The sequence below is a fragment of the Puma concolor genome, chromosome E3 (genome assembly GCF_028749965.1).
Source record: "Puma concolor isolate L17-30 chromosome E3, mPumCon1.1.hap2, whole genome shotgun sequence".
In the NCBI taxonomy this organism is placed as follows: domain Eukaryota; kingdom Metazoa; phylum Chordata; class Mammalia; order Carnivora; family Felidae; genus Puma; species Puma concolor.
The window spans coordinates 26616778-26642889 of NC_141682.1; the positions used below are offsets into that span (position 1 = coordinate 26616778).

The window sequence follows — 26112 nt, forward strand, 5'->3', positions numbered from 1 at the left end:
TTTTTTTTTTTTTCTTTTTAAGAGCTAGTGAAACTTTAAGAGGATTATTTCACGCCATAAACCTTCAGGGGCTTCTTAGCACTCATTGAAGACAAAATTCCTAACAAGCCATCCTGAACTACAAATTGCATAACCTCTTTTTTCTACCTGTAAAATGCAGATATGTTATCAGTACCTATTCAACAAGATGGTTGAGAGTTAAGACATTTGGAACTGTGTCTGGACATAGCTGGTGCTGAGTGTGAGCTGTTCTTAGAAACACAAACCTATCTCTCCCACCTCAGGGCCTTTGCACATGCTATATTCTTTATTCAGAACACTGGGTCCCAATCTTTTTACTTAGTTTCCTTCCACCTTTCAATATCAGTTCACCAGGGACTTCCTTATGGAAGGCTGTCCTGATATCCTGAGTCCTCCCATAGATTGATCAGTCCCGTCAATCTATGTTTTAACTAAACTCTTTCCCTCGTGGCATTTATCACAGTTGTGCATTATGTGCCTTATTCTTTTGATGAATAACATCAATGTCCCCACTGGACTGTAAGGCTAGAGTCATGGGCTGAATTGTGTCCCCCAGATTCATATGCTAAAGTACTAATCCCCAATACCTCAAGTTGTATTTGGAGATGGGGCCTTTAACGTGGTGATTAGATTAAACTGGGGTCACCAGGCCCTCATCTAATCTGACTGGTGTTCTTATAAGAAGAGGATATTAGAACATAGACACATACAAAAGAGGGAGGAACATGTGAGGACATAGGAGAGGATGGCCATACAGCCAAGGAGAGAAGTCTCAGAATTAAATTAACCCCACTGACACCTTGAACTTGGACTTCCAGCCTCCAGAACTGTGGAAATAAATTTCTGTTGTTAAAGCCACACAGTCTGTGGTACTTGTTATGAAAGCCCAAACAGACTCACATAGGTATCAACTGAGTTGGATTTTGCTTCTTTTTGTATTCCCAGAGCCCAGCACTGAGCAGGTGCTCCATAAATATTGACTGGTGGGTGAATGGAGGTGCTGGGGGTCAGGCAAACAGCACTAAAGATCACTTTGAGCTTTTATCTGCTTTGCTGCACATGGCTGGTCTCAGCTGCCCAGAACCACCTCTTTCTGTTTCTGGGCCTGGGACATGGCTTTGGGTCTTTATGTCTTTCCTGGGCACAATGTAATACACTAGCACTTGGGGGATGATGTGTTGGTCTGTGGAGGCAGATTGTGGCTTGGGGGAGTTGTTTCTTTAAAATAATTTTTTCATTAAAATAGTTAACACAGACTCACTGAGAAAGCCAGGAAAATAAAGAAACACACAGAAAGGAAAGAACTGTCGTCCACTATTTTCAATCCCCAGGAATATTGCTCTTAGCACAAGTATTTCCTTTCAGGCATTTTTCCATAGTTTTCCCTTTCCCTTTCAAAGTTTTGGTTCTCCACTATACATATACTGTTTTTATTCTGATTTAAAATTAATTTAGCTCAAGTTTTCCCCAAGGCATATTTTTTAAAGCCTCAATATTTATTGAGTTAATCTATTACACTTGAGTTAATCATTGCCTTATTGGTTGGACATTGAATTTTCCAATTTTTTTCAGTTTTAACACAATGCTCCAGAAATGTCCTTTGAATTCCTTCCTTTTTTTTTCTCCCTAAGTTTATTTATTTATTTTGAGACAGAATATGAGCAGGGGAGGGGCACAGAGAGAGAGAGACAGAGAGAATCCCAAGCAGGCTCCGAGCTGTCAGCACAGAGCCCAGCGTGGGTCTCTATCTCATGAACCGTGAAATCATGACCTGAGCTGAAACCAAGATTTGGACGCTTCACCAACTGAGCCGCCCAGGAACCCCTGACTCCTTTCTTTTATAATGACTGCTAAACAGAATTTCTGAGCTAAAGGATATGACCAATTTTTTATGACCCTGGATGTGATTACCAAATGGCTTTATCAAAAGGGTCGAGTGGTTATACTCCAACGGGCAGTGAATGAGATCACAGGTGCCCTGACTCTGTGATGACCTGTCCTTCAGAGAGCCGGCTGGAAGGAAGACCAGTGGGTGGCTGCTGAGGATGCCTCCAGAGAGAGGAGGGGGAAGTCAAACCACCAAACACCGCCACTAGACTGGTGATGGATGTGCACTCTGGGTTAGTGATGTTCTTCTGTTCTCTTCCTCCAGGGTCTTCCAGGTTCCTCCAATGATTCTGGAGATGCCCATTTGGAACTGAAAGCCTCTGATACTGTAAGGTGGAAGGGATGATGCTCCAAACAAGGACTGACCAGTGATCGCACCAGCTCCTCTTAGAAGCTTCTGAGGCCTATGGGGCCTTTCGTGGGCTGCCTCTCGTCTCCCCCCACTCTTGGCTTCTCAATTTACTCCTTTGGATCTTTCCAGAAACCGTCTTGGGCAGTTCTGAAACAAAGGTCACCTAGTGGCCATAAACAAAAACATTTTGAAATCATCATTTCCCAGAAAGACTTCTGTCTTGAGTCATTACCCTCTGCTGCTTCATTGGAAAACCTCCATGATTCATAGATTGCTCCAAATGGCAAAGACCAAAATGGCTAGGGCCTGGGGCATATGATCTTGCCAGCAGCAATTCAGCACCATCCCCCTAAACCTGGTTTATGCCACTTTTTAGGGTCAGAACAAACTGTAGTTTGGGGTGGGCCCGATGGGGAAATAGGGAGAAAAGGCTGAAGCAGCAGGTAGAGTTATTTGTATCTTCATCCCCCCAGCACCTGACCCTGAGAGAGAATCCACCTAGTGTGTGCTTAGGTGATTTCCCAGCTCATCATGTCCTAGAACCCCCGATGTTTACCTTCCTGGGGTACTTGTATGGAGCAGTCACCCTCTTCACATGCTCCTGGAGCTCCCGAGTTAGTTTCTCTGGATCTTGAGAGGAGTAAGTTGGAGAAAGGACTATAAAAGCCTTCACCACCTGCCAGAAAAAAAAAAATCCAAAAACAAAACCCCCCAAACCAGAAAGAATCAGGCCCTGTATAACAACTCTTTTCTCCTTAACCTAGCCTTGTAAATAAGTGCTTACACTTGCCAGCCCAGCACGAAAATCCTGCCAGCAGGATTCAGCCAGCGAAATGGACGACATCATTTTTTTTGCCCTGTTGCCTCCTTTCCAGGAACAACTATTGGAAGCACTGGCTTTTATGGAATGATTCCAGGATCCTACCTGTTTCCCAAACTTCTCTCCTTTCCTGAAATGACACCATTAGCAGTCAATGGGCTTCTCTTCCAATGGAAATACTTTGGAGTAAAGAGCTTCACAAACTCCTTAGGGTCCATACCTTCCAGGTCTTCCTGACTAGAAATATAACTGGCAATGCCCCAGATAGGCAGGATTCGGGAAAATGCAGACCACTCTCCCAAGGGGAGATGGGTCTTTCTGAGCCCGCATATATGAGTGTTTACAATCAGCAAACGTTTTGCTGCACAGCTTCCATGCCAGGCATCCTGAGGGACATTCTGCACTTTGGTAGTTTCTGCCTGAGTCTTTCTTTGCAGGCTGCCTCCTGCCATGGAGGAGGAGTCCTGAATTCAGGCACAACAGAACATGGTTTCTGATAGGAATGGAAGAGTTCAAAGGCCAGTAGGTTGCTTATCCATCCCAGCATATAGCTCAGTCAACAACATCCTGTTAGGTGGTGGTTCACCATCCTTGCATACTTCCCAAAGGCGGGCATCTCACTACTATTCCAAGTTCAAACAAATCTGGTTATTAGGAAGGGCTTTCTCTGGCCGTTAAAACTACCAAACATTTACTGAGTACCTTCTACACGCCAGGCTCTGTTCTGAGTACTATAAGCAGATTAACTGTGCACACAGCCATTTGTCAAAACCCCAGTTAATTTGTGGCATACAAAACTAGCTGTACTTTTCCAGCTGTGATTTCTCCAACACAGACATGGGGTTCCCACCTCCCTTTTTCCAAATTAGTGGCCTCAAAGTTTTTTTTCATGATTTATTTTAAGATGGCAGGGAGGGGCAGAGAGTGATGGAGAGAGAGAATCCCAAACAGACTGCGCTGTCATGAACTGTGAGATCGTGACCTGAGCTGATTCAAGAGTCAAATGCTTAACCAAATGAGCCACCCAGGTGCCCATGGCCTGAAAGTTTAATGGGCACCAGGATCACTTGGATAGGGGCTTCTGGTCAAAATGAAGATGCCTTGGGCTGCATCCCCAATCGCTCTGATTCAGCAAGACTGACTTCAGGTCTAGAAATCTGTAGTAAAAAAAATGTTTTTTAAACGTTTATTTATTTTTGAGAGGGACAGAAAGACAGACCATGAGTGGGGGAGGGGCAGAGAGAGAGAGGGAGACACAGAATCTGAGGCAGTCTCCAAGCTCTGAGCTGTCAGTACAGAGCCTGACGTGGGGCTTGAACTTACTGTGAGATCATGACCTGAGCCAAAGCTGGACAGTTAACTGACTGAGGTACACAGACACCCCTATAAATTTTGTATTTTAAACAAAATGATGCAGCTGTGAGTACTCCAGGGCCCAGATGAGAATCACTCTTGTGGCCCTGGTGCTTCTGAGAACAGAGCCCGATTTTGCACTAACTTTCATAAGGTAACTACACTGTAAGTAGGATTATGTTGCATTTACAGCCAGTGAAAAACACATAGGTCTGCCTATGGGCTTAATCCTCTCATTCTATCTATTCTTCTGGGACCCATGGGAAGAAATTTTCATTTCTCCTAAGAAAGGTCAGCTTATTAAACTTGGCCCATCCTTCCGCTATATCAAGGTCACTTTGGATACTTATTGTGTCTTCCCTCAAGTTGGATATTCCTCAGCAGTCATGTCTGGCATGCTTGCTATATCCTCACCTGCAAACGGGAAAGTACTCTTTATTGGCCAGGATGGATGACAGAGCCTGCGTTCACCAAGATTTCCTGCCCAACAGTCCACCTCTTTTGGACCCAGTTCTATGTTCACTTGACACCAAAGCGTTGGTATCTTCTCATCATGTCCCTCTAGACAGTCTGTCTCTAAATACATGAGGGTAATGCTTAACCAACCAAAAGGAATGTGTGCCTGATGGTGACATTCAGACTTTGTAATATCTGGAGTCAGGGGAAGATATGGGGGAGTTTCCATCTTACTCTGCTGGGTGCTAACAGGTACACAACCAGAAGGAAATATTCTTGGATGGACTAGTTACCTCCCCTCTGATGGGGTCTGGACTGCTGACCACAGCAGCCTCCAGGACAGCTGGGTGCTCGGCAAGGGCACTTTCCACTTCAACAGGCCCAATCCGGTAGCTGGAAGAGAAAAGCAAATTCTTCTAAGTAACCTACCCGCCCCCACCAAGCTTCAAAAAGAGAAGGAAAGAGCAGACAGCTTGACCTTGAGGAATTGATCACATCGTCATTTCGTCCCATGAACCAAAAGTAGCCATCCTTGTCCTTGTGGGCTCGGTCCCCTGTGATGTAAAAGTCCCCTCGTTCTGATGCCTCTGTCTTCTCAGGATTGTCCTGGAAGACAAAAGAAGTCCATGAAGGGCCATCTCAGCACAGCCACTAAAGCCAGCTATGGCCCTAGCAGCCCCATGCAGGAGACCAGGGACCCCTAACAGGAAGTCCACAAGTTCCCAAAGACCAAGCTGGCCAGAACTTCACACTGGACAAGGAGCTATGAAATGTGTGCATTTTCTCTCTTTTAGATGGAAGGAAGTGTCAGGAAATGATTAAGGACAGCCCCTCGCTACCATTTTTAGAAGGGTCCAAGGAAACATAGTTGGAACACAGGAAGGTGGCCACAGGGCCACTGGCTCTGGGTTTTGTTTGTTTTGTTTTTGTTTTTTTGCATAAAAGAACACACTCTTTGTGCTCAGAAATCACTAAAGGTAGAAAGTGAGGGCTTGGCCACAAAGCAGGGGTAGAGCAAAGATGAAAAACTAAAAATCAAACTCTGATTCTTAAAGATTTAAAGAAGCTACTACCCAACAAGAAAAATAAACAAATTAATTACTGTTGTATGCAACTATCTGGATGCATGTCAAAAACATTATGCTGAGTGACAGAAACCAGACACACAAAAATGAGTACTCTGTGATTCCATTTATATAAGGTTCTTTAAAAAAAAAAAAAAAAAAAAAAAAAAAAAAAGGCGAGGCACCTGGGTGGCTCAGTCAGTTAAGTGTCTGACTTCTGCTCAGGTCATGATCTCATGATTCGTGGGTTCTGGCCCCGCACTGGGCTCTGCGCTGACAGCTCAGGGCCTGGAGCCTGCTTCTGATTCTGTGTCTCCCTTTCTCTCTGCCCCTCACCTGGTCTCACTCTGTCTCTCTCAAAAATAAATAAACATTAACAAAGAAAATTTAAAAAAAAATAGGCAAAATTTTTCTATAGCAACAACAAATAATTTAGCAATTGCCTATGGCTTGGGGATTGACTGCAAAGGGGCACAAGGGAACTTTCGGGGGAATAAAAATGTTCTATATCTTGATTCTGGTGGTAGTTACCTAAGTGCATACATTTGTCAAAAGTCATTGACCTGTACACGTAACATAGGTTACATACATTTTATTGTACGTAAATTATGCCTCAACTTAAAAACTGCATTCTGAGAAAAAAGAAAAAAGCTAAGCTGTCAATACCTAAAAATAAATTTCATACAAAACCTGAAAGAAGTATACAGAGAAAAAACTCTTTAGAACATTTAAGAAGATACATTTAAATGGAAAGCTAGAAAGACTGAATTTCATAAATATGTTAATTCTCTCCCAAACTGATCTAGAGATGTAGTGACACTCATTAGAATACTAACAAACATTTTCCATGGAATTTGACAAGTTGATTCTACAATGTATATGAGAGAATAGAGAGCTAAGAGTAGGTAAAACATGTGTAAAGAAGCTGAGGAAGAAAGATCTTTACTCTACTAAATATTAAAATTTGGGGGAATGTTTTCCTGGATAAGGCTCTATGGTATCAGCACTGGAATAAAACACACGGCCAATTAAATAGAAGAATCTGCCAAAACTTAGCTATCTATGGATATATCAAACGTCTATTTCTGACCAAGCTGACATGACAGATCACTTTTCTTTGAGATTTAATTTTTTTCCTTAGTTGAAAAGGACTCAAGAAGAAAACTAACAGTTGGTGCTGCAAAGAAAAAGTTGAAACAAGTAAAGATTCTTGTGCAGCAAGTAACTTTACAAATTACTTGACTCCCTCAATGGGCTGATCACAGACCCAGAAAGGTCCTGTATGTGAGTGCTGTGAGGACCAGGGTCATGTCTTCCCTGCCACTGCTGGATACTTAGCGGCATGAAGTAGCCACTCAATAAATAATGAATGTATAAATTATTCAGAAAAGTCAAGGATTTGCTATTGCTTACAAAAATGATTAGAAGGAAATACATTAAAAATTTTATTTTTTTTAACTTTATTTTTTTTATTATTTTTTTTTATTTTTGAGACAGAGAGAGACAGAGCATGAACGGGGGAGGGGCAGAGAGAGAGGGAGACACAGAATCAGAAGCAGGCTCCAGGCTCTGAGCCATCAGCCCAGAGCCCAACGTGGGGCTCAAACTCACGGACTGCAAGATCGTGACCTGAGCCGAAGTCGGGCGCTTAACCGACTGAGCCACCCAGGCGCCCCCAAAATTTTAAATTATCTCTGATTGGTGTATTACTGTTTTATTGTTGGGAGGCTTTTTTGTTTTTTTTTTTTTTTTTTGGTTTATTCTGGTAGGTAAGCTTCTGTGACTTTAAATGAAATACCATGCCATGAAAGACTATTTCTCTTGTAGTCACAGAAGCCACTAAAACACATATACACCACTCTAAAAACAAATGGACTGATTTTTGTGTGTTCCTCCCGGTGTAGCGGACTGGCAGCTTCGCATACAGCCAGATAGAGTTCCTACTAAAGCCGTGGTTCTTAACCTTGGCTGCACATCTGAATCACCAGGGGAGCTGATCCACATCCTCAGAAAGGTTGATCTCATTCAGTGGGGCTTGAGTATCAGTAGTGTTTTGAAGCTTCCAAGGTGTTTCTAATGTGCAACCAGGGTTGAGAACCATGTCAATAGAGCTTTATAGAGGAGTCTCACAAAAAGAAAGCCCATCATAAACACCAACAAAAGTGGGCACAAGAGAGAGGTAATTACTGGGTTATCACAGAAACTTAGACTAGAATTCTTGGGCACAAGCCCTGCCAGTAAACCCCTCTTGCACACAAGACTCGAGACAAAAAGAATTCTGAAAATTAGGCTCTGACACAAATTGCAGTTTGACTTTTGTGAAGTCCCTTCCTTTCTCTGAACTGCAATTTTTCATCATTGAAATGATGGGGTCTCCCCTGTGTTTTAAATTTACACTCTCAGACATACCCATGCTCACATCCATGTCCTGTACATACTAGGTGCTTGACATTGGATAAGTCACTTTATCTTCCCAACTTCTTTATCAATAATAATACCAACTTACCTCATGCAGTTATCGCAAGGGTTAAACAAACAGGTGTTTATAAATCTTGGAACACAATGCTTGGCACACAGAAATCATTGTGAAAATGGCCATCCCCTGCCACTTACCAAATAGCAACTGAAGAAACAGAAGGGCCGGACAGGCCTGACTCGGACAGCAACATTTCCCTCTTCTCCCGGAGACAGGATGTTGCCCTCATCATCCACAATCTGGCAGAGAGATCATAGGGCAGTGTCTGGATATCTGCACAGCCAGGCCACCCCCCAGCTAAGCCTGCTGTCGCTAACCCAGAACATGCATTGTGTTCTCTTTGAACCAAGCTTCAGCAGCAGTTAGGGGAGGCTGCCTACCTGCACATCATAAGGTGGGGACGCTTTCCCCATGGATCCAGATTTGATTTTCATGCCTTTTGAATTGGCACAGATTACAACCTGGAGAGAAAGTAGTACCAATAAGGAGGAAGCTTATCCCCTTCGCTTCCTTCCTGGTGCCCATCTTTTCTCCCACTTTGCCTTCTAACTCTCCTCCCCTCCCTCCTCTCCTCCCCCCTCTTCCTTTCTGTCTCTTCCTCATCCCTTCCTTCCTTCTCTTCTTTCCATAGTCACCACACATTTACTGAACGCCTACTGGGCACTCACACGTAAAGAATCAAATGTGTCACTAAGCTGAAAGACTCAGTTGACCACCAAATCTCTGCTGCCCAGATGGCTGTGGGGAATAGTGTCTAAGATCGTGAGTGCTGACCGGAGACAAAGGTAGGCTGTCCTAGTGGACACAAACAGCACCCTTGGCCATGAGAGTTGGTTTGCTGGCTGTGGTGTCATTGTGAAATCACTTCAAATTATCTTTAAACCAAAAGGGAAGAAAAGCTGATGGGATTTTGTTATCAGCTTCTCCCAGTGGGCAGGGCAGTCCCTGACAGGTGTCTGGAAGGCAGGAGGCTCGGTGGGTTGGCCATCTCCCCCTACTGGCCAAGAGCCCAGGTGGAGGTGACCTGTGGCAGGGACCCAGGCCCCAGCAGCACTCACTGTTTCAGACTGGCCATAGCCTTCATGCAGCTCCAGGCCCACTTGGCTCTTCCATTTCTCTCTCACGTCAGGATTCAGGGCCTCTCCTCCGGTCAGACAGTGCCTCAGGCTCTGAAACTGGTACCTTTCTCAGTTGGAAAATAAGGCCACCTATGTCAGGAGTTTCCCATCCCCCACCTCACTCTCCAGTACTGCTGCTCAGGTTTAGACATCTAAAAATGCGCTGGAGGGTAAAAGGCAGGCTTTATAATCTGTTCTAACTACCCTATCCTCTGGCTTTGTAGGCATGTTCCTCAGGGGCAGGTAATTTTTTAAAAACCAATCCTGATTCTGAAAAATCAGAACCTCATATAGTAGGTTTTGGCATAACAGTCAATTGGCCAAAATAACTTCCTTGAAAACAAACAGACAGTAAATTGCTTAGGACAGCCACCTGGTTATAAATTGATTACAAATTTAAACAGTAGAAAGTAGCCCTCTAGGAATATGAAAATTGTCAAGAATGGGCCAAAATTCCTACAGATATTAAATACATTGCAAATCTACCCTTCCATTTAACAAATTATGCAAAATGTGAACAACTGGTGGTTGCAAATACATTTTCAACCATTTTTCCCCCTTTGGATAAACTCGGTTTGCGTATTAATTAGTATTACCTAGTATCTTTCAACCAAATTGCTCTTGAAAAAAATCATTCAGAGTCTGCTTTCTGTTAAAACCATGATATAGAGGTATACACAACGGGTCAGTGAATGGGATGAATTCTTACATTAGGAAAGAATTCCCCAGGAGAGACATGCAAGAGCTCCCTTGGTGCTTCAGGGACAGATACATGGGATGAGGGAAGATGTGGGGAGGGTGGGGACAACTCCCCACGACTTGGGAAAGAATAGAAGAGGCAGACATAGATCAGAGTCAATAAGGACAACAGATGTTTCTCCACATACCCCAGCAACTAGACTTGTCCTGCTAGCAGATGTCGTTTTGGATTCACCCAGGATGGGAGCCATAGGCACACAGTGTCTTGTTGCCTTCCGTGGGATACCCAAGGCATTCACTCAGAGGGCGGCTGAATGGGCTTAATCTGGGGCTGAGGCATGGAACATCAATTGTGGTGGGCTTGCCAGTCCTTGGCCTTGGCCACAAATCCCATTCCATAGGTGGCTAACAGGTATCCAATAATTCCTCCAACCTCACAGAAGTGGCAGACATATTGATGAGGGAATGGCCTATGGGTATATGATGGAGAGACAGCCCACCTCAAGTGCTAAAATTCCAGACTATCTTAAATCTATCCAATTCCATCTGGATGCAAATTCCTGGGTGGGGGGAGGGGCAAGAATTTCATTTATGTGGGGCATCTGCAAAGGATATAGATGCCTATGTGCTTGAGTATGTGTTCATGAGAGAAACACAGATATATATAATATTCTAGATATATATTCTCTATATAGAGAATCACAGATGTATGTGTGTATATTATATATACATATATATGTATACACATATATATACATATGTATACACACATATATATATACATATACACAGAGAGAGAGAAAGAGAGGGAGAGAGATAGGAGAGGGACAGAGATGAGACAGAGACAGAGAGACAGAAACACAGACAGAGGTGGTATGACAGCATAGGTGTGCATGTGTACATATACTGTATGTATATGTACTGTACATTCACATACTTAGGTCCCCAAAGCATCTAACAGTTGGGCTGTACCTGGTCAGATCCTCCTGTACAAGCAACCGGAAGATGGTGGGGACACAGCAGAGGGTGGTAATCGGGAAACTGGAGAGAGTCTAAACAAAAACAATTAGAGGTATTGGGGTGGGCCTTTGTGCAGATGGAGCAGGTGAACTGGGTCTTCATACTCTCATTACCAGAGCAGAGAAGTTGAAAACTACACGAGGCATCCAGCCTCCACGAGGCATCCAGCCTCCAAGGTGGCTCCAGATGACTTCACTTCCTGGTATTTTACCAAAACCAAGTTTGGTCTGTGTGACCAAGAGCATTCGGCACAGGTGACAGATGCCACTTTCGAGATTAGATTGTACAAATACTACAGCTTCTGTCTGGGGTACCATCCCTCTCTCCCCCTATCTTAAGTCACTTGCTCTGGGGAAAACAGGCCACCATGTCATGAGTATACTCGAGTGTATATAGTCAGAAACTGAAACCTTTGCCAATAGCCAGTAAGAAACTGAAGTCCTCTAAAAACCATGAGTGGGTTTTTAAAGAGATTCTCTAGTCCCAGTCAAGCCTTAAGGTAATTGCAGTCCTGGGAGACGTCTTTCTTTTATTATGGTAAAATACACATCACATAAAATTTATCATTTTAACCATTTTTAAATATACAGTCTAATGGCGTTAAATACATTCACATTGTTGTACAACCATCACCACCATCCATCTCCAGAACTTTAAAAATCTTCCCAAACTGAAACTCTGTACCCATTATAAAATATTGCCCCATTTCTCCTTTCCTCCAGCTCCTGACCATTTCACTTTCTGTCTCCATGATTTTAACTACTCTAGATACATCATATAAGTGAACCATACAGTATTTGTCCTTTTGTGGCTGGCTTATTATTTCACTTAACATAATGTCTTCAAGATTCATCCATGATATAGCACGGGTTAGTCCTTTTTTTTTTAACATTTATTTATTTTTGAGAGACAGCATGAGCAGGGGAGGAGCAGAGAGATAGGGAGACACAGCACAGGGCCTAATGCAGGGCTCCAACTCAGGAACCATGAGATCATGACCTGAGCCGAAGTTGGAAGCTCAACTGATGGAGTTACCCAGGTGCCCTAAGTGTCATTCCTTCTTTTTAAAGACTGAATAATATTACACTGTATGCGTGTATCACATCTTGTTTATTCATTTATCTGCCAATGCGACTTGGTTGCTTCTACCTTTGGGCTATTAGGAATAATGCTGCTATGAACATGGATATACCTAGCTGACAGCTTGACTGCTACCTCATGAGAGGCCCTGATTGAGAACCACCTGTTAGACTGCTCCCAGACTCCTGACCACCAGAAACTGTGAGATACTAAATGTTGGTTTTAAGCTGCTAAGTTTCGGGGTAACTTACTACAATAGATAACTAATATACTAGGTAGGGGCTAGAGGCAGTAGAGGGACAAGGTACACATTGGCTGATCAAGCCCTAAGTGAAAAATGATGATGGTGAGCTTGGTAATGGCAATAATAGTCAATATGTGTTAGCAGACCACTCTGTGCCAGGCCCCATGCCTAGGATTGTTTCATTCTCCATAGGACTGTATTATCCCTTTCTTTCTTAAAGATGAAGAAACTGAGGTTCAATTTTCTCATCTCAAGGAAAGAAGTTAGGTACCTTTCCCAAGGACACACAGGTAGCAAATGGAAGATGTAGGATCAGAGGTCAGGTCTGAAAGATGGCATGGTCTATGCTATTAGCCACCAGGAGACACAGCTTACCTCAATGCAAAGAGCACGCACCGCAGACGGCCCCTCAGATGTTTTAAGGAATGGTGGTTAGGATGTAGAGGGCAGAAGGAAGGTGCCTTATGTCAATAATTATGGGGTCAATAATTATGACAAAACCCGGGGAAAATGGGCAGGAGTCATCAGGATACTCCGGCTGGGTGAAATATTCACACTAGGCACCATGGATAGTAGCACATGGAATTGAGGAGTAGAGTATGGCTTTCCCCAAGGTTTGGAAAAGTAACTAGGGTTTTGACAGGAGCACAGGAAGAAATTGGTGGAGGGAGAGGCACCCAATGCAGAAAACATACAATATGAAAATGTTCAGAGATATTAAATGGTCTCGTCCAGGAATCTAGTTATAGGACAGGCAATAACTGAAGGTAGCCAGGTGGGCAGGAGTCAGATATGGATGGTCCTGGGAGCCATTTTGTTTAATATCAGCACCAAAGAGGCCTTGTGGTCACTTATGCCTTTTCTCCTGCAAATTCAAAACCTGTATTCCTTTTTTTAAAAAGCTTTATTTCTTTAAGTAATCTCAACCCCCAAAGTGGTGCTTGAACTCACAACCCTGAGATCAAGAGCTGCATGCTCTACTGACTCAGCCAGCCAGCCATCCCCAATGCCTATACTCCACTCATTTCATTTACACCCAACACATAAGCCATATTCTTGTTTCTTACATTCAGAATAACCTTGGCATCAACTCGGGGCAGTTCATGCACAAAAATGCAAGATCCATTAGGCCAGGCAGAGAAGAGGGTCCAGGCTGCCTTCACCCAGCCCGTGTCTGAGGTGTTCCAGAAGATGTCTGATTTGGTCAAGTCCACCCAATGCCTGCCAAAAATTAGAGAAAGTCAGAACCTCTAGCAGCGCTTCTTCTTTTAAAAAGGATTACAGTATCAATGTTACCTTATTTGGAGCCTTGACCAAGGTTCACTTATAACTCACTTGTAGTTATCAAATTGGTACAAGAACCCTAGAGCCACTCTTTCTCTCAACAAGCATTTATGGAGCATATTCTGTGTATTTATGCCATAGGCGAAGGATACAGAATTAAACAGATAGATCCCATGCTTTCAAGAGTTGACAATCTAGTGGGAGTGATCTGTAAAGGAACACATAATCTCAGTACAATGTGATGAGGAAACTTCTTGATTCAGCCAAAGTTTATTCAGCACTTATTCTACACTTGGCATTAGAGTGTAGCAAAGAATGATCAGTCTTGCTTTGAGGAGCCTACAGTTTAGTAAGTTTAAACATCTAGGAAGACCCTGAAGAGCAAGCTTTCAAAGAGTTAAACACAGAGCCATTTTACAATTATGCAATTATGCAATTCTGGAGAATGGGCACCCAACCCAGAGACAGGATGGAGATGGATCTGAGAAATGGTTCCCCAGAGGAGGTGAGGGCTGAGTGAGATGTAAATGATGTGCAGGAACTACACAGGGGAGGCAGAGAAGGAAGGACATCCAAGGAAGGGGAGGCAGTGCCTGTGAGCATAGAAAATACACAAGTGGTCATGTTCTGCACTTGGATTCTAGGACACACGGTCTTCCTGGTCCTCAACCTTGGCTGCTCCTTCTTGGTCTCCTTCTCCTAGTTCTCCTTGCTTACCACTTCATTGCAGAAATGCCTCAGGCATTCAGTGCCCAGGCCTCTTCTCTTCCCAGTGTCTTTTACTCTTTGCTGATCTCATCCAATTTCATGGCATTAAGTACCACCTTGCTGACAATTCCATCATGAATATTTCCCACTAACTCTACACATGTATCTCCAAATACCTCCCAATATCTCCTTTCTTAACTCAGGGTATGGAGATGTCTACTAAGCATCTCAAACTTAGGACGCTGAAAATGAACTCCTCGTGTTCCTCCCACCAAACCGCTCAACATAGTCTTCCCACTGCCAGTTAACGCTTCTAATTGTTCAGGCCATAAAACGAGGCATCACCCCTGACTCTTCTCGCTGTCTCTCACTTCACATCAAACCTGTCAGCAAATCTTATTAGGCCTATGTTCAAACTACATTCAGAATCTTGCCTCCTCTCACTTCCCCTGCGGAAGCCTCCCTCCACCTTTGCCTCTTAATGCACTGGCTTCTGAAGTGGGCCTCTGCTTCATCCTTTGCCCCCTACAGGTTATTCTCAACCCAAACTCCTGACAGATCCTTTAAAAAAGCAAATCAGGTCACATCACTCCTCTGCTCAAAATACTCCAATGTTCCTCAGAAAATTAAACATAGAATCACTGTATGATCCAGCAATTCCACTTCTGGATATATACACCCAAAAGAATTTGGGTTTGAATAGATGTTTATATACCCATGTTAATAGCACTAGTGATAACAGCCAAAAAGTGGAAGCAACCCAAGTGTCCATCCTTGGGTGACTGGATAAACAACACTGATAAGTTACATACGTTGCAATATTCATTAATGAGCCTTAAAAAGAAAGGAAATTCTGACACATGCTACAACATGGATGAAACCTGAGGACATTTTGCTAAGTGAAATGAGTTAGACAAGAAGGGAAAAATACTGTATGATTCCATTTATAGGTGATTCTCAGAGTAGTCAAATTCATAGAGACAGAAAGTAGAATGGTGGGTGTCAGGGTTGAGGAGGGAGGAAATGGGGAATTAATGTGTAAATGGGCATAGAGTTTCAGATTTACAAAATGGAAAAGTTCCAGAGATGGATGGTGGGGATGATTGTATAACAATGTGACCGTCCTTAATAACACTAATTCTACACTTAAAAAGGTTAAGATGGTAAATTTTATGTTATATATCTCTTACCACAATTAAAAACAAAAACAAAAAATCTCCAATGGCTTCTCGCCTTGCTCAAAGTAAAGCCCAGGCAAGGCCTTCTGATTCTACCTGAGTTCACACTTTGTTAGCTCTCTGACTTCATTCTTCTGTTTTTTTTTAAGTTTATATATTTTGAGAGAGAGAGAGAGAGAGAGAGAGAAAGAGAGAATGAGCAGAGGAGAGGCAGAGAGAGAGAGAATCCCAAGCAGGTTCTACACTGTCAGTTCAGAGCCCAATGCAGGACTCGATCTCACAAACTGTGGAGATCATGACCTGACCCGAAACCAAGAGTCAGACGCTCAAATAACTGAACCACCCATATGCCCCATGTTAGTTCTCTGACCTCACTCTTGCCACTATGCCTCTTACATTTCTCTGGCTCATTCCCTACTTTCTGTTACTTGATCTGCCAGATGAGCTGTCCCCTGGTACCTTCCACTGGCCACAAAACCCAGTCCATAGCTGGCCTGGGAGTGCTCAACCATCTTGGGGGCCCCAGTAGTGCCACTTGTGAAGTAGATGGCCAGTGGGTCTTGACTCTTGGTCCTCACACAGTTGTGCTCTGTGGATGCCTCGCTGTAAAATATAAAAATCCTAGGTGGTATTACAAGTAGTAAACATAGTCATAATAACAATAATATTTACAACAACAATACTGGCTACCATCTTATTAAATACTACCTATGAGGCACTGTGCTGGAAGCTCCAGTTGGCATTGTCTCTGAGCCCTACAATCACCTCATGGGGTAGGTACTATCATTATAACCCTTTGCAAATAAGGAAATTGAGGCTCAAAACTGGTGAAGCAACTCACTCAAAAGAGCCTGTGCTCCTCCACCTGGGCATGAGGACTCTCTGGTGGATAAGCACGTTTCTGTGTCTATGCCTCTGCACATTTAAGGCACAGCTTTGCCCTCACCCCAATTCCAGGTAATTTAGGGCTGAAGGATTCCCTAAATTTGTGGGTTTGAGATCTGGGTAACTCCTAAAGTTCTGTGATCTGGCAAATCTTCTCACCCACTGGCTCTCAATCCTGGCTGGACCACAGGGGCATCTGGTGAGTTTTTAAAAGAAATCCCATTGCCCAGGCTCCACCCTAGAGAAAAACAGAAGCTTTGATGGTGCGCCTGGGGCACTAGGATTTTTTTGTTTGTTTGTTTGTTTTTGTTTTTTTAAAAGCTCCTCGGGTAATTCTAATGACAGCCAAAATTGAGAATTTCTGGTCTAGGCCAACCCGGCAGCTCATCAATGTCATCTGGGCAGATCTCTTACAATACAGATTCCCAGGGCCTTTGCTCAGGTACATCTGGTTAAGTAAGTCAGATGTGGGAATCTGAATTTAAAACAGTACCCAAAGATAAATGGCCAAATAAATAAGTAAAACAAAATAAACAGAATTTTCCATAATTTTTAGTAGAAAGTTTGCATTCTAATATAGGCAAGAACAATCTAAAGATTATTTACCATGTCCTCAAACTTCTAAATATATCTTTTTTTTTTTTAATATTTTTTTTCAACGTTTATTTATTTTTGGGACAGAGAGAGACAGAGCATGAACGGGGGAGGGGCAGAGAGAGAGGGAAACACAGAATCGGAAACAGGCTCCAGGCTCTGAGCCATCAGCCCAGAGCCTGACGCAGGGCTCGAACTTACGGAGCGCGAGATCGTGACCTGGCTGAAGTCGGACGCTTAACCGACTGCGCCACCCAGGCGCCCCTAAATATATCTTTTTTACTTTACTACCTACACGTGCTGAGTATTTTCTGTTCAAGTTTCTGCTGATAATCATTGCAATGAAATATAACATCATAATATATTATAAAAAGTGTCACATATTGGAAATATAATATTTTTGAAAATACAAGATAAATTACTTGCAATGCATGCTTGTGGGTCTTATAATCCTAAAAATCTGTAACACATTTAAGTGAATGTGGCATATAGTTCTTTTTCAAATAAAGCTACTGATAAGAGACAAATGTTGATATTAGTAAGAAAAGTAAAATAAAGTGAAACAACACCCAGGTGAATGGGTGGTAGTTGGTCTGTGGAATGTGCATGTGTGACTTCATGGTACAGGCCTCTGACAGGGCCCCTTTTTTTTTCTGCCTCTGATCAGGACAAAATCTCAAATGCCAAGGTAGGCTTCCACCAGGGCGTTGCTCAAAGGCAGATGGCTTTTGGTTCTGTCCCAACCATCATGTAACTACTTGTTAGCATCTTGCATAAGTCACTTTACTTTTCCAGTGTCAGTTTCCTTACCTGTAAAATTGGGTTAAAGGGTACTTCATAGGGCTTTTTCCCAAGTATTAAATAAGAGCACCAAACACAATGCTTACACAAAATAGATGTTCATTACATCTTTGGTGCATGAATGTATGTAGGTAAATGCTTACTGAGCACAATGCCTAGCATACACTAAGCACTCAATGCATGGCAGCTATTATTATATTACTAATTGACCACCCACTATGTCCTAAGTGCATCATATGGGTTATCTAGTTTACTCTGGCTACCAGTTCTGTAACCACTAGCACCATGACAGAAGCAAAAGACACCCAGAAAAGCTAATGACAATTCTAGTACTGAAAAGTGAGTGACTTTGAAGGATCTTAAGGCGGTCACTGGGATTAGGTCTCAGGTCCACGTGATCTCCACAGTTGAGTGCTCCTTTCTGGTTCACTCTCTTCGTGTACAATCAGCAATACACTCCATCCCCTATTACTTAAAGGGGGAAAACCTTGGCCTCATCTTTATGCTGTTCTCTGCAAAACCCCAACTTACCGGAGGAGTTCCCTGAAGTTCATCCAGCCTGGCCGACTGCTGTCTGACACCAGTAGCTTGGTCTGAAGGGAGGGGCAGTCAGCACTAATGGCGTCGACCCGCGGAGCCAGGGAGTCACTGGTTATAATGGACTTGGCCCTGGATGCCTGCAGCCTGTATTTGAGGTCCTTCTCCGTCAGCTGAGAGACACCCGGAATCATGACAGCTCCTGGCACCACACAGAGAGGGGATGTTGACTGGGCAGCAGGGGAAGAGCCCTGTGAAGAAGTCCAGACCCTAATAGTCCCATCAGAGAAAGGAACAGGAAGGGACTGGACAGGGTTGGAATGCCTGAACTGGAAAAGGTAACAATAATGACAATAATGGAATCCAGAATATGTTTATGGAGCACTTACATGTGCTAAGAATTTACATGCATTATTTCATTTAATTCTCACAACCCTGATGAGTAGGTGCTATTTTTATACCCATTTTGCAGATTCAAACAACAACAACAACAAAAACAACAACTAAGACTTAGACCCTTATGCCTTAATTAAATGAAGTAACTTGCCCAAGATCACACAGCTAACATGTGGTAGAACTGGGATTGTGAGTCTAAGAGGTGGTAAACCTAAGGGTCCAAGATCTCAAATACTGTTTTAGAAATGACCTAGCTCCTTGGTTTGCCATGCCTTCACACAAAAGGCTACAATAAATCCTAGTGTTGAGAGTGGATCTCTTGGGGTGGGTGGTGGGAGGGTAGGTACAGTAGGTGGGAGCTTGTATAACATCAACCAAAACCACTTCTGAATGCAGCTGAGTCCATCTCTTCCCAAGGGGAAGGGATGTGGAAGCATAAAACATGGACAAATTTTATCAGACACCTGAAAAGCGACCTGAGTATCTCAGAATGGAGGCTGTAAACACCCACTGAGCCCAGCACTCTCATTTCACAGATGAGAAGAAAGAGATCCTAAAAGAATGGGTCATCCTGCCATGGCCAGTGAGTGAGGACAGTAGACAGAGGAAGGGGCCAATCCCAAATGGTGTTGGAGCCAAACCAAAGTTCTCATTACACTTCGCTTTATCTCCTAAGCTTTTACAGGTTTTAAAACCCAGCATGAACACTTTGGGAGGTGAATGGTATCTCTTTACTTCATCCCTCTGCTTTAGCTATTTCCAGAAGTCTGTCCCACCTGGAGTTGTGTGTGCTGTTTTGGGGGCTCAAGCAGATGGTGGACAGCTAGGGATGTCAGCAAGAGAAATGAGTCTAACACCATAGACTAGAAGACCAGTAATAAGTGCATATCAGGAGAACATGGCAATGTGAGAATATAAGGACATCCAGCTTGGGGATCCTCTAAAATGTTGGAGATGACGCTGGACTTGACATGGTCATGTATGATGTAGTCTTGAACTATTTTATTTGGACATCAAAGAAATGGGTGAATCTGCACAACTGGGGGAACTGGAGACATTTAGATAACAGGAAAAATAATGAAAATAATACCCCAAAAAGAAGTTTTGATCATGCAAAGTGCCCAACACACTGCCTGGCACATAGTAGGTCCTCAAGAAAAGCATAAGGGCTCCTTTACCTAGGTTCTCATTTAAATAAACCTTATATGCCATGGCAGGATATGGAGAACTCCCAAAACCTGTGGGCCTGTTTCTTTTCCTCAAGCTGGATGTACTATAATGGGGCTTATTTTTATATTTTGTGCAAGAGTATATAAAAATAGAAGTAAAGTTCCTGCCCTTTTTTTTTTTTTTGACAATCCATTCACAAAATGGTTGACTAAACTTGTTTGTATAGAAAAGCTAATTCTCTGGTATGAGTTTGTATCCCCCTCTGTTTTGCAAACATTATTCGTAAAAACATCCATATTTCAGACAGTGTTCTATGGACAGGGTTGGAGGGCGTGGACAACCTTTCAAGTGGTGGAAAGTTCCCAGTGGGTGGAGAAACCAGCTCTCCACCAAAAGTAGTTGTCTTGCTTTTGTAAAGTCAGCATAAAAACTCCAGCCCTTTCAATAAGAGCATCAGAGGGTCAGCAGAGGCCCTCTGGGTTCTATTGATGGTGTCCTTTTTCTGCCTCTGCTCCTGTGCTGGAAGAATCACCCCAAGAAGATCAATGGTCCATTGCCTTGGCCATTCATAACAGCAGGAGGAGGAATCCTCAAGGGCTAATCTTATGGCTTTGATTATTTTGTCCTTCTCTTTCTTCCCTTGGCAGCTGGTAGATGCTGTGGTGGTGAGAGCCATAAAGTCTAAGAGTGAAAGTAATGTAGATTGACTAGGAAGGTCTCTCATGCATACTTGCATTACTCTCCACACGCTCACAGCTCCCAAACCATGACCAGCAAAAAATATGTTTGGTTTGTTCCACTCAGATTTTTTCTAAAGTTTATTTCATTCTCAACAGTTTTTCTTCCCCCATAAAAATCCAGAGTTTTCTATTACAAAGTCAGAAGTGCTGGAAACACTGGCCCTCATTCACACACGGAAACATCTGGCTGGAGTTGAGAAGCAGTTGCCCCCTTTTGATGAGCCATGTGAGCTCCGCTATCCGGCAGTCACTAGTGCTCCCTACTGCCACACACCGACCTGCTTTCCTCAATTACATTACTACCTGGCCCCCGTGCTCAATCAAGTTTGTGACTGTTAGGCAAAGGGGAAGTAAACAAAACTCCACGTAAAGTTCACTTTGCTCCATCTTCCAAACCATGTGGACTCTGCAAAACTCTGGCAGGTGTGTCAGCCCCAAGTGGTAGGCTCAGCCCTGCTCACTGACCTGTCCGTATACATGCCACGCTGACCAGCCACCATTCCGGGAGCCGCGGGAGCACCAGCATCATCCTGTCCCCAGGCTGAAGGCTACACGTGTCCCTCAGCACATTCGCTGCCCTCCTGGACTGCTGCCCCAGCTGCTCAAAGTTCCACTTGACTTCTCCTCCCGCGCCATTGACCCACCAGAATGCAGGGATCGGGGGCCTGTGTCCAGCCTAGATGGCAGTGTAGGCAGAAAAGAAAAGGAAAACATTTGTTGAGGACTTTTGTTTGCTTGTTACTGTTTTATTTGATTTTGTTGCAATAGTGTTTAAATTCAACACAGTGTTCAACAGTGTTCAAACTCAAAACAATATGGAAAGATGCATTGAGAGGCTTCCTCCCATCCTTATGCCCATCTATGTTGCTCCTCACTTCACATGCCTCAATGAGTTACCAGTATTATTAGTTTCTTGCATATCTGTTCAGTGTTTCTTTAGTCAAACATTAAGTATATTCTGTTTTCCATACCACTTTTTTTAATGCAAAAGGCAGCATATGATTCCTACTGTTTTGTGTCCCCTTTTTTTGAGATATAATTCTCATACCATAAACTTCACTATTCTGAAGTGCACAATTCAGTGGTTTTTAGTATATTCCCAAAGTGCTGTGATCATTGCCACTATCTAATTCCAGAACATTTTCATCATCCCAAAAAGAAACACTGTACAGATTAGCAGTCACTTCCTATTCTCCCCTCTCCCCAGCCCTTGGCAACCACTCATCTACTCTGTCTCTATGGATTTGCCTGTTTTGGATATTTCATATGGATGGAATCATAATATGTGCCAGCACCACTAGTTGGAAAGATTATTCTTTCCCCACTGAATTTTCTTGGCACTTGTGCTGAAAATCAACTGGCCATAGATTTATGGGTTTATTTCTGGACTCTCAATTCTATTCCATCCATCCATCCAGATCTATCCCTATACCAGTGTTACACTGTCTTTTTTTTTTTCTCACACAGGAAAAAAAAAATACAGTTATTACTATAACTCTGTAGCAGGTTTGAGTCCTCCAGGGTTGTATTTCTTTTTCAAGGCTGCTGAGGTTATTAAGGGTCCCTTGCGTTTCCACATCAATTTTTGGAGAAGATTTCAGCAAAGAAGTCCCCTGGGATTTTGATATTACATTGAGTATCTATATTAATTAGAGATGTGTTATCATTTTTTTTGAAACATTATACTTTCTGCTTCAAGGGCAATCAAGTTTAAAAAACGTACAATTCAACTTTAAAAAGTCAGACTTCAGGTAATCTGCTAAGTGCATATATAACGTAGAGGGTAACATTTTCTGGCAGTCCTTGTTTCCCTAAAGTTGGAGTTCATCAGATGTGTTTTAAAATTTTCCCAAAATTGTCACGAGGCATACGTTATTTTTACATAATGAAGTAAAATCTCAGGGGAATTCTTACGGAGATTCATCCGAATCTTTAATGAGCGTTTCTTTAAGAAACACTCCCTGATCTATTCCAGCCTTTGGTAAGTCTCCAGAATTTTAAAAAGTAGATTCTGACAATTTTTCCAAGGTTTTTCATTGCTGTTGCTTTTATAGAGGATAAAATTATAGCAAATCCTGATTCCACCATTTTTGCTGATGTAACCCTGTTTGTATTTATCATTGAGAGAAATCTTCTAAGGACAATGCCAGGTTGGAAAAAGAGCTCAGACTTTGTAGACAGGAACAGGCCCTGGCTCCATCTTCTACATATGCTTCCCAGGTGGCAGATGGTATGACTCCCATTTGATACATGAGAAAACTAAAGATGAAAAAATATGGGTGAAAAAAATCCAAAGAGCTTGGTGCATTTATCCAAGGTCACACTTCAAGTGGATGAACCATATCTATCTAACTGCAACCACCTTCATACTTTACTATACCCACGAAAAGTATACTTTTAGTGAATCCACTAATGGTGTTAGTTCCCTCATTGTTTTTCTTTAAACAAGCTCTTCTTAAAGTTAACATAAACAAATTGCTTTGAGATAGTTTATATTCTCCTGCTCTAAATACAAAGTTAGCACCTTTAACATAAATAAAAAGCGAACTATAACATGCAGACAGAGGCACAACAGACACATAAGGAAGGGAAAATAAAGAAGGAAGCATATGAACACAAACACAAAAAGAAATCCAGATAATCAGTTCCTAAAACAGTTTAAATTTTAGGACTTGCAAAACTGCTAGGTCAAAATGCCCACCTATCTTGTAGCTCTGAGTCACAGTGGGGTTCCAGAGGGCAGACTTTGATGCCCAAGCTGGACACTAGGACACAGTGCGCCTCACCTTTTCTAGCTGGCTCCACAGGTCCAGTACATCGTGAGCAAAGTTGAAGTACTCAGGCACTGGCTGCCTCCCCAGGCTGATTGCTTCCCAGGTGGCCACAATGTCCTGAGGGTCAAGTAGAGGTGGTGGTTGTCCATGAGGCCCACAGAATCCCCGCGCACTTCTCAGCACCTTGAGGACTCGTCCTCTTAGCCATGGCATCATGTTATTGCCTCTGGTCTGTCACCAAAGAGAAGAGATAGAGCATCATGCTGAATTCTGGGCTTTGTGGACAGACTGAACTTGAGAAGAAACCTGTGGTCAGCCCTGATGGTGACTACAGTGCACACCGACCTGTAAACAGAGTCTTGGAACTCAGTCTTAGTACCACCGTGTGATTTTGGTCATTTTTTTCTGAGTCTGAGGTCCATCTCTTCCACCTCTCACCGCCTGTGGACCTCTGGGGGTCTGAGGTCAGTAACTCAGAACTCACTTCCCAAGGCTTCCCAAGCCCACTTTCCCAAGATAAACCCTGAACTAGCTGACAAAGACAAGGAAAGCTTTAGAGCAACACTGCACAATAGAAATATATTGTGAGCTACACCTGTAATGTACAATTTTCTAGTAGCTTCATTCAAAAACATAAAAAGAAAGGGGTGAAATGAATTACAATAATATTTTATTTAATCCATGTGAAAGATGAAATAAGATGGGGTCATTATGTCAAGGGGTTTTAAAATGAGTCTGGAGGCCATTCAGGAGGTGGGCCTTAATGTTCACACCTCACCAGTGGAACCATGAACTTTTGAACTGGGCCAAACCACAAATATTCCAAGGACTCAGCCTGAATACCTGTTACAGTAAGAGACTTTGTTTAGCCTTAGCAATCAATTATATTCAGTCAAGATCAGTTTTCTTCCGCCAACATCAATCAAAATTCGTTGTAAGCAATATATAGAAGCATTCCCTTTTGTCTTTAAAAATCCTTGCCTGTTGCTCCCTGGAGTGGGGGTGGGGCACTATTTGGGTTCCAGCCCTAATCTGTGTTCTCTGAATTGTAATTCTGAGACACCAAATAAACTTTTTTTTTTTTTAGCTTTGCTCTTTTTTTTGGTCAACACCAGCTGTATCCTATAATTTCAACATGTAATCCATGTAAAAAGAAATTACTAAAGAGATAATTTACATTTTTGGGGGGTGGAGGTGGAGGATTGTAAATCCTCACAATCCAGTATGTATTTTACACTTACAAACACACCTCACTTTGGACAAGCCACATTTCAAGGGCTCAACAGCTGCAAGTGGCTGTGGCTACCATACTGGACAGGGCAATTTTCAGTGTCTTGCTCCTCAAAGTCGGTCTACGGGACAGCAGCATCAGCACTCCTGGGAGCTTGGGACAACTGCAGAACCATAGACCGCACCCTAGACATGTGGAATTAGACTCTGCACTTAAAGGGAGCCCGAGTGAGGTGTGTGCACTTGGAAGTTTAAGAAGCAGTGGCCTAGAGGCTGCATCCCCAGATGCAGTTTCTTTCCACCAAATTCCTTTTGGTCATTATAATAGTAACAGAATATGGTAATGTAACTGCCAGAGGCTAAAAGTTTGAGCTTCCCACCCCCAGATTCTTTTATTAAGTTCTAACCCCCAATGTGATGGTAGCAGGAGGTGGGGGCCTTTGGGAGGTGACTAGGTCCTGAGATCCCAGAGAGCTGGCTTGCCCCTTCTGCTTGTTGAGGAGAATGCAGACCCACTTTGCCAGACCCGCTTTGTCAGACCTGCCTGGTCTGTGAACCAGGAAGGGGGCTCTCACCACACTTGGAATCTGACTGCTGCACTTTGATCTTGGACTTCCCAGTCCCCAGAACCATGAGAAATAAATGTTGTTTGAACCACAGCTGCCAAACAGACTAAGACAATAACCAACAATAATAATGTATCACAATACCAAGAAGAATGATTATAATTGCCATCTACAGAAGACTTACTGTGTACCAAGCAAGCATTTGGAAGGCGCTTTGTAGATGTTATTTCCTTAAATCCTTACAACTCTAGGATCTAACTGTTCTTTTCTCTGTTTTACAGATAAAGAAAGTGAGGCTTAGAGATGACAGACAAGTGACTTGCAGGTCTCAACTCCCAGAGATGCCCAGGCCCCAGCCTCTGTTGTGGCCGCCAGCCCTGGGGCCTCAGACTCCCCTCCTCTGACCCTCTCCCCCCATTCCTCAGCTCTCCTGAACTCTGTGCCCTAAGCCTTTTCCTCTGCCTCCCACACCTGGATTCCTCCACCCCTTGACAGCTGATAATTACAGTCCCCAGGCCTCCTTTCCCAGGGCACAAGGCCATTTCAGGCAGGCCTCGTCTGATACCTGTCCTTGAAAGATTTCTCTCTATAGTACCTTGCTCTTGAACCCAAGAAATGCAAAAGAGCTTCGGTGTTCTGCTTCAGCTGAATACAGGCTT

The 26112-nt window shown here is 43.1% G+C and overlaps 1 protein-coding gene and 1 long non-coding RNA gene across 4 annotated transcripts in view; one reads left to right on the forward strand and one right to left on the reverse strand.

The window, feature by feature from the left end:
- The window catches only part of LOC147573080 (uncharacterized), a 32486-nt gene extending 29200 nt beyond the window's left edge, over nt 1-3286 (forward strand). Inside the window, exon 3 of the long non-coding RNA XR_015245699.1 lies at nt 2174-3286. This is a non-coding gene — a long non-coding RNA (uncharacterized LOC147573080). The remainder of the gene's footprint in view (nt 1-2173) is intronic.
- Nucleotides 1497-25786, reverse strand: ACSM5 (acyl-CoA synthetase medium chain family member 5). Of its 3 annotated transcripts, XM_025916762.2 has the most exons (14): nt 25638-25784; nt 23670-23888; nt 21349-21559; nt 18572-18779; nt 16220-16363; nt 13658-13811; nt 11219-11298; nt 9488-9611; nt 8810-8890; nt 8567-8668; nt 5368-5495; nt 5183-5282; nt 2817-2936; nt 1497-2423 (listed from the first exon to the last, which is right to left on the reverse strand). In XM_025916762.2, the coding sequence occupies exons 1-14, from the start codon at nt 25653-25655 to the stop codon at nt 2313-2315; spliced, it is 1800 nt and encodes a 599-aa protein (XP_025772547.1). In that variant the 5' UTR covers nt 25656-25784; the 3' UTR covers nt 1497-2312. The 3 variants fall into 3 exon arrangements, with proteins under 3 accessions (XP_025772547.1, XP_086549026.1, XP_086549027.1); XM_086692900.1 differs by lacking the exons at nt 1497-2423; nt 2817-2936 and adding an exon at nt 3714-4237 and having other exon boundaries at nt 25638-25786; XM_086692901.1 differs by lacking the exons at nt 1497-2423; nt 2817-2936 and adding an exon at nt 4288-5009 and having other exon boundaries at nt 25638-25786.
- Nucleotides 25787-26112: the final 326 nt, after the last annotated feature.

Coding starts and splice junctions, on each gene's coding strand:
- ACSM5 (XM_025916762.2), bottom strand. Junction 18,780..21,348: donor CGTGGCATGTATACGGACAG/GTCAGTGAGCAG, acceptor GTGTGGTGCCAG/GAGCTGTCATGATTCCGGGT. Junction 5,283..5,367: donor GATGTGATCAATTCCTCAAG/GTCAAGCTGTCT, acceptor TTTCTCTTCCAG/CTACCGGATTGGGCCTGTTG.